General features: G+C 52.3%; 1 protein-coding gene across 1 annotated transcript in view; it reads right to left on the bottom strand.

Annotated features, from left to right (window-relative positions):
• Window positions 1-313: 313 nt before the first annotated feature.
• PFAS (phosphoribosylformylglycinamidine synthase) overlaps window positions 314-8,177 on the bottom strand; it is a 21,633-nt gene continuing 13,769 nt past the window's right edge. The window contains exons 12-28 of the mRNA XM_008061131.2: window positions 6,971-7,044; window positions 6,702-6,858; window positions 6,352-6,413; window positions 6,049-6,210; window positions 5,656-5,781; window positions 5,381-5,512; window positions 4,879-5,109; window positions 4,539-4,719; window positions 4,372-4,455; window positions 3,988-4,143; window positions 3,662-3,781; window positions 3,209-3,354; window positions 2,870-3,077; window positions 2,643-2,734; window positions 2,439-2,553; window positions 890-1,213; window positions 314-790 (exon numbers count right to left, since the gene is read on the bottom strand). Coding sequence (XP_008059322.2) covers window positions 480-790; window positions 890-1,213; window positions 2,439-2,553; window positions 2,643-2,734; window positions 2,870-3,077; window positions 3,209-3,354; window positions 3,662-3,781; window positions 3,988-4,143; window positions 4,372-4,455; window positions 4,539-4,719; window positions 4,879-5,109; window positions 5,381-5,512; window positions 5,656-5,781; window positions 6,049-6,210; window positions 6,352-6,413; window positions 6,702-6,858; window positions 6,971-7,044 — 2,681 coding nt within the window. The 3' untranslated portion in view covers window positions 314-479. The remainder of the gene's footprint in view (window positions 791-889; window positions 1,214-2,438; window positions 2,554-2,642; window positions 2,735-2,869; window positions 3,078-3,208; window positions 3,355-3,661; window positions 3,782-3,987; window positions 4,144-4,371; window positions 4,456-4,538; window positions 4,720-4,878; window positions 5,110-5,380; window positions 5,513-5,655; window positions 5,782-6,048; window positions 6,211-6,351; window positions 6,414-6,701; window positions 6,859-6,970; window positions 7,045-8,177) is intronic.

Below are 8,177 nucleotides of genomic sequence, written 5' to 3'. Positions count from 1 at the left end.
CTTTAAGAGAAATCCAGAAAGCTGCTGTTTTTCAAATGAGAATGAGGTAGTAAGGGGTTGATTTGCATAGTTTTCTGTGTCCATCCCTATGCCCTAAACACTAATAATGAGAAAGGGAGGCATACAACATCCCCCAGAGCCAGAGGAGGGAAATGAGACAAGATGGAGCTCACTGGGTAAAGTGGGGCACCTCCCTTGACTCTATGCACCCTGATTTTCCATTGTAGGCTCTTTTCATGAACCACAGGCTGTTTCTTGGGCCCAGGAAAGGGCACACCATGTTAGTGCAGAGCTAAAAAAAGATCCAGCAATGGAAGGCAAAATTAGCAGGCAGATTACTAAGTCAGCTGAGTTTTTTTACATTTCAGTCCTTGTCTGTCCAAGATACTTTTGGAAATAATATGGGGTGCTCCTGGGAGGGAGGGCAGCACATATTCAGGGGGCAAACCATGAGGCCCAGGTGAGCCTTCCCGATTTGCTCAGAAGCTTCCTTCCTGTGTCCAGTTTCGGGCATTGATGAAGAGCTGGAGCCAGGGGGAGGTGGTCAGAGTGTCAAATGGAGGGGGTCGCCATGCCCACTGCCAAGGCCTCACAGCCCGCTCAGGGTGAGGCATGAGAGCCAGGTGGCGGCCATCTTGGGAGCAGACACCAGCCACACCCCCTGGGGACCCATTGGGATTCAAGGGGTACTGCTCTGTGGGGTTCCCATCATCATCTGCCCAATGCAGTGGAGCCAAACCCCTGGCCTCAATCTGGGCCTGGAGTTCTGGAGAAGAAAAAGCCATGTAACCTGGGAAGAATGGAGAAGTGAAGTCAAAGCCAAGCTTCTTCAGGCTTTCTACCTATCCCCCATCCTCAGATCCTCCCTCCTGCTTTGCCTGGGCCTGACCTTCCCCATGGGCACTCCACACTGGTAGCACAGCGCCCTCCATCCCTCGCAGCATCAGGGCTGGCCCGGGCCCCACACGCACGCTGGCCCATCGAGATTCGTAACGCCCAGAGAGATTGTGGCGTAGCAGAAGGCCAGGACGGGCTGGCCAGGAGTCAGAGCCCAGTTCCTGGGCATCTTCACTGGGGTCGCCTCCCACCCAGCCCAGCAGAGCCAGCAGCTGACAGCCGTTACACACGCCCAGGCTGAAGGTGTCTGGCCGCTTCCGGAAGCGCCTTAGCTCAGCCCCAGCCTGTGGATGAAAGGTCACAGCAGCTGCCCACCCTAGGAGAGAACAAGAAAGTAGGGATGAGATGAGGAAGACCTCAGAAAAGGGGAAGCGGGAATGAAGGGGCACAGCTGTTCTCCCATCTCAGCAAGCACTGCTACTCTCCCTAAGGGCCCCTCTGAAGAGCTTGGGACAAGTGCAAAGGGTTTATTAATCATTATTTCGGCCAGGTGCCGTCTCAAGCCTATAATCCTAGCACTTTGGGAGTCCAAGACAAGACCAGCCTGGGCAACATGGTGAGACCTTGTCTCTACAATAAATCAAAAAATTAGCTGGGCATATATAGTAGCATGCGCCTGTAGTTCCAGCTACTTGAAAGGCTGAGGCAGAAGGATCGTCTGAGTCTAGCAGGTCAAGGCTGAGGTGGCCGGGAGCATGCCACTGCACTCCTGCCTGGGTGACAGAGTGAGATTTTGACTAAAATAATAATAATAATAATAATAGTTTTTATTTCTGGAATCTAATTCCAGGCTAGAAGAAATGAGTTTATCTACTTAAATCAGATGTTGCTAACACTTAGGGCAGAGATGACTCACGATTTTGTTTTTTGGCTTTGCCAGAACTTTTGTTTTCTTCCTTTTATTCGTTTTGGGTTTTTTTTGGTCAGGGTCTCACTCTGTTGTCCAGGCTAGAGTGCAGTGGCAAGATCATGGCTCACTGCGGCCTCTATCTCCTGAGTTCAGGCAATCCTTCTGCCTCAGCAGAAGTATCTGGGACTACCAGCATGTGCCACCACGCCCAGCTAACTTTTAAATGTTTTTGTAGAGACAAGATATTGCTATGTTGACCAGGCTGGTCTCGAACTCTTGGGCTCAAGTAATCCTCTAGCCTCAGCCTTTCAAAGTGCTAGGATTACAGGTGTGAGCCACTGTACACAGCCAACACTCAACATTTTTATTAAGTTGCCTAGTATCTAAAAATAAGATTTCATATAAAAATCTGGATATTTGGCTTCTCTTGAAAAACAGTAAAACCTGGCTATGTTGAGTCATCTTTCCAATAGGATAATCTGCCCTCCAAGTTGGCATAGCCCCCCGGTCCACCCGCCTCATTTCAGTTACCTACAGGCCTTCTGCTGGCATCTGGTTCAGAATGAATGTACCCACTTTTTCCTAGCTTTGTGGAGGTCACAGGTCAATCCCCAGACCAGAAAAAGGAGGGCTAACAGCACTTCTTCAGGAATATGGGAGAGAAGGAGTGAGCGGAAGCCTGCACACTGACCTTTGGCAGAGCCTAGGACATCAGCATAGCTGAAGCCTCCCACAAAGGCCACACCACGGAATGTGTCCAGTCCAATTGCCCCAGAGCAGAGGTCTTGCATGGTCACATCCCACACCTGGCAAGACCGAGAGGTGAAAAAGTGTCAGAGGACACACAGGCAAGGTAGGATCTCGGCCCCCAGCTCTGCCACCCCACCCTGCTCACCTCAAACCCAGCCAAGTAGAAGGCATCAGCCATCTCTCGGTCTCCATTACTGCCCTCCTCTCGCAAGATGGCGACTCGGGGGGTGGGACCACCTGGGGTGGAAGGGGTATATGTAGACCAGAGGATTACTTTCCCACTCCAACTCCCCAGATATCTTTGATAAGGCAGACCCAGGCATCCAGACCCAATGATCCCAGGAAGCCAAGCTTCTGCACATACTCCCTTACCAGGTTCTCGGGGCAAGGAGGCTTTCGGAAAGGTGGGGGGCAGGCAGTAGTTGGGGCCCGAGCGTTCCCTCAGGCCCTGTTCCTCCTCTGCCACACACTGCGGGTCTGCCTGCAGCCGGTCCAGCTGGAAACTCGTCTCCTCCCAAAGGGCTCGCAGCTGCCCAACAGGCTCGTCCAGAACCACAGCCCCATTCACTGACACCCGGATCTAGGGAGAGGGACAAATCTACCAAGGGCTAGGAGAGGGAATGGCCCCCTCCACAGCTGGCAGAGAGTTGGACCACGGCCACCCTACTCTTAACTGCCCCCTGTACATGACTCTCTTCCTCTCTTTCTCACCATGGCGTGGGGCCCAACATCTCCTGTGCAACCCAGTTCTAGACAGTGGAGGCCAGCATCCCGGTAATGCTTTAGCACTTGGGCCAAGTCTGGTTCTTGCACCTCCAGCACCAGGCCTGGTTCTTCAGCGAACAGCACAGGCAGCGCTGGGAGAGAAATGAGGGAAAGTCAGGAACATATGGCAAGGGCAGGGGCCAGGGTGGATGAGGGCTGGGAGGGTGGAACCAAGGACATTTCATCAGGGACACCTCAGGGATGGAAGGTCTCAGAGGGGTGCAGTCAGGAACACAGTGGGTACCAATCAGTTCCATTTGATTCAGTTGTCAGAGAACATAGTACAGAAGAGACAGAAAAGACTCAGGCATCAAGGGGCGCTTCATTCTTTAATAGGAGATGGGATCTGAAGGGAGAAGAAAGTGGCTCAGGCCTTAGTCTAGATCTGGGGTTCCTCACCATCAACCCCCGGGGCAGGCACATCCACCCCTATCCCGCAATTCCCAGCAAAGGCCATCTCTAGCAGACAGGTGATGAGGCCTCCATCGCTGACATCATGGCCTGAGCAGAGAAGGTGGTCTGGAGGAAAGATAAAACACTGAGCAACTCTGGGACCCAAACCTATAAGTCCCATCCTACCTTCTGGAGAGTCAGTTGAAGGTGTGGGCACACACAGAGAGCCAGGGAGAAGGACCTTGGAGTCCTTTGTGCCCCACTACTCAGCTGGTAAACACCTGCTGTGTGCCTGGTACTGTGCGCATCATCTCCCCTGGGGCTTCACTCACCTTTCAGCAGCCCCTGGGTGATGCTGAAGGCACGCACTAAGTTCTCAGGAAGGTCTAGGTCAGGAGGCTGCTCCCCAAGCTGGGAGAAGCATTGGGCCAGAGCCGTGCCACCCAGCCGGTGCTGCCCAGGGCTCAGAGGTACATAGAGCAGATGGCCTGAAAAGACAGGGAGGGGTGAGGGGAGATGCACAGCTCAGGAGGACCCCTCTCCAAAATGCTCTCAATACTGTCATTCCCAGCATGCAGTGAGATTCCCCCAGACCACCAGGACCAGAAAGCACTACAGCCTAGTGTAGAGACAAGGGGGTCCAGTACTCACAAGGCAGATCCAAAGCAAGGACGAAGCTCAGAACACAATGCAATGGGGACAGGACGAATCCATACCTTTCCCTCCGGGATGCTTAAGGTCTGGGGTCACGGTGGCTGTGATATCTGGGCAGACGGCATAGGCTGAGATGACCAGTGACCCTGCAGAGCAAAGAGTAAGAAAGAATAAGCTGCCAACTCAGGCCCACAGTTCCTCCTCCTCTCCCCAAGGCACTAGACCTCACCAGGAGCCCGCACAGTCTCAGTGCCAACCCGGGCAGCCATGCTGAGGGAGTCCTTGCCACCGTCCACTGCCACACCCAGGGCCACCATCACTGTCACCATTGCCTCACAGGCATCAGCTAAAGCTGCGCCCTCTCCTGGGAGTTTGGCTGCCCACATCCAGTTCCCGCTGCACTTCACGTCCTGGGAGTGGCAGAGGTATGGAATTAGAGAAAAGAGATACAGAGTCTGGAGGATGCAGCAGGACTGCAAGGTTATGAACATAAAATGAGAAGCATGAAGCGGATGTGGAAGTGTCCCCAAGGCCTGGGACTCCAGGGCAGAAGCTATAGGAGGACTCACTCGGAGGTCAGTGACCAGAGCAAACATCAAGTTGGTGAGGGCTTCAGTCACAGCCAGCCGGGCAGCAACCTTGGGGTCCAGCAGGCTCTTGACTGGCTGTTCTCCTAGGGCCGTAGCAGCCCCTACGAGCTCCTGGTGGCTCAGTGCCACAACTGCTACATCTGCCAGAGGAGTCTGCAGAGGACCAACGCACTGCTGCTGGGCCACCAGGCCTCCTACGGAGCGGTCCACCTGCAAAACCAGGTGGGGTTAGTGAGAGAGCAAGGGACAGTGAAAGCATATGCTCCTCCACTCACTCCTGAGGAACACAGAACGGTGGGGGCCTGGCTTTCCCCCAAAATGAAGAACTCCAATCAGAGATGGGGAGCAGGGAGACCAGGCTGTCAGAGTGGCTCCCTTACCCTGCCACTTCCCCCAGTGTCTGATGAGCCCCTACAGCAGTCTCTAAGGGTAAGTGAGTGGAGGAAGGGTACAGAGGGCAGAGTGGGGGTACAGACAGGACCTTGTTGGTGAGGTAGCGCTTGCTGGCCACGGCAGGCAACCTTAGAACCCGCTCCAGAGCGTGGTGCACACTCAGCCCTGCGGGTAAGACCAGAGGCTGTAGCACAGGAAGATCCCTCTGGAGGAAGAATTCCTGCAACACAGACAGTGACAAGGAGTGTGAGAACTGAGGGCAGGGCTGGGCACATAGTTGACAATGCATACGTAAGGTAAACGGTGGTCTGGAGAGAAGGGCCACAGAAGGAGAAACCCACCCTCCTCCTTCTACCCACAAACCTTCCGAGGCATCTTGCCCAGCACCCAGTCCAGCTCCAGGTCCACAGGGGTTGGAAGGGTTGTTGCAGGGGCATCCCCTTGGCCATTTCTCCCCACAGGACACTCTCGATCATCCACCAGCACTATCTACAGGCCACAGGGACAGCACCCAGAAGGAAAGAGACTATGAGCACCAGCAGGGAAAGCTCCTAGAAATTAGGGCAGAAATGCTCTCTGCCTCGTTTGTCTTCCCCTATTCAGTCCTGACACCTCCCCAACTCCTACATCCACACTTTGTTTGCCACCATCTCCCATCTCCTCTCATCACTCTCTCTGAACAGTTCTCACTACAGCCCATACCCCAGCAGCTCAAGTTGGCCCACAGGATCTGCTCCCAATTCCATGCCAACTCACTCTCCTGTCTCCAGTGATGGTGCCTACAAAGCAAGTCGGGCAGCGTTCTCGGGCACTGACATGGTTCAGGAAGTCCCGGTGCGGAGTCCTAAGCAGAAGTGCATTTGACTCCTGGTACTCGGCCCCCCAGATTTCCAGGGCATTCAGGGTTGGGTCCCCCAACTGCACAGCATGGTAAGGAGAAAGAGAAGGGTCAGTGGGTGCTCCCAAGTCTGACGTTGTTGCTAGGACTTTGAGGGAGATGGGTAGAGGCCGGGGTTAGCAGGGTGGGTGAACAGCCCGACTTCAGGAAATGAGACCCACCTGGAAGCGGCTAGTATAAATGATGGCTCCAGCTGGGTCACTCAGCTCCTTCAGGACGTTGCCTGGTAGGATTGCAGGGAGAGGTGGTGATCAGCTCCTGACAAGCAGAGGGCAGTCCCTAGCCTCCAAAGGAGCCCTTAATTGTCTGTTCCTGTGTGAGTTCTGCTGCACCTCATCACCAACCATCACATGGCAGCAGTCTTCTATACCCTCCAACCCTGAACCTGTTCAGAATGTATAGCAGATAGAGCTGGCTAGATGGTGGTAGACCCTCCGTGCCTCTCCCTACACCAAATCTGGCAGGAGACCAGGAAAGTCCAGGTCCTTGTTCCACCCAACCCTTTCCTCACCATTGCCACCAGCACCCTGGTCATGGAGGCTGCAGATGGGATTTCCCTTGGGAGCCTCCACACAAGCCCTGATCACACGGTTCATCTTCTGTTCCATCTCTGGGTCTCCCCGCTGCACAGCCCCGAAGTCCAGGTCACTAGCGTTGTCTCCCTGCACCTGGGGGTATATATGGCACAGCTCAGCTCAGGGAGGTGGGGCTCCCATACCCACCCCAGGTGTGAGGCCCTGTGGTATCACAATGTCTGCACATTTAGCTATTCCCACTCACCTGCACGGATGAAGCAGCTCCACCTCCAACTCCAATCCTGTAGACAGGACCCCCAATCTTTACAACATCCATGCCTGTGAGGAGAGAGGAGAGAGGGTAGAAGCAGAACACTGGGGAAGCCACAAAAAGAGGCCCCTAAGGTAAGGCAGTGTAAGGATAAAGAAAGCTATGTTAGGGGAGCAGCAGCCTTAACATTCCACTGGGAGGATGGGAGAATTGGGATAACTTCTATGGAGGACAATTTGGCAATATCAACCAAAACTACAAATGCCCATGGTCTGTGATTGCCCAGGTAAATGTAATTTATCCTACAGATCTACTCACAACAGGTACAAAATCACCTATGTACAAAATTAAATATTCCAGCGTAGTTTGTATTAGCAAAGAAAAGAAATAATCTAAAGGCTACTAACAGAGAACTGATTAATTATGGTATGTCTATATAATGAAACCCTAAGGTGCCAAAAAAGATAATTACATATAGAAGTAATGAAGTATTATGATCTCGCCAATATGAAATAATCCTCAAGACATACTGTTAAGTGAAGAAAGCAAAGTACAAAAATATGTACATCCATTTTACAAGAGCATCAAAAAGATAAAATACGTAGGAATAATTTAACAGAAGTGAAAGCTTACACACTAAAATCTACAAAACCCCTTAGAAGACATAAAGAAATGCAGAGATCCCATGTTTATAGATTTAAAAGATTTAATATTGTTACGATGGCAATATTCCCCCAATTCATTTGCAGATTCAACACAATTCTTACCAAAATCTTAGTTGCCTTTTTTTGCAGTAATTGATAATCCCTAAGATTCATGTGAAAATGTGAGGGACAGTCTCACAGAACAGCCAAAGAATCCTAAAAAAGAACAAAATTGGAAGACATACTTTTTCTTTTTAAAACTTATTACAAGCTGGGCTCGGTGGCTCAGCCTGTAATCCTAGCACTTTGGGAGGCTGAGGTGAGTGGATTGCCTGAGGCTGAGGGTCTGAGATCCACCTGGGCAACTTGGTGAGACCTCATCTCTACAATAAATCAAAAATTGGCCGGGCATGGTAGTGCGCACCTGTAGTTCCAGCTACTTGGAAGGCTGAAGCGGAAGGATTGTCGGAGCCCAACAGGTGGAGGCTGCAGTGGCCGGGAGTAGCCACTGCACTCCAGTCTGGGTGACAGAGTGAGACTCCAACTCAAAAAAACAA

This window comes from Carlito syrichta, unplaced genomic scaffold (genome assembly GCF_000164805.1).
Source record: "Carlito syrichta isolate Samal-C Ts95f unplaced genomic scaffold, Tarsius_syrichta-2.0.1 Scaffold305117, whole genome shotgun sequence".
In the NCBI taxonomy this organism is placed as follows: domain Eukaryota; kingdom Metazoa; phylum Chordata; class Mammalia; order Primates; family Tarsiidae; genus Carlito; species Carlito syrichta.
The sequence above is the reverse complement of the archived record's forward strand: the minus strand, read 5'-3'. Positions and strand labels throughout refer to the sequence as shown.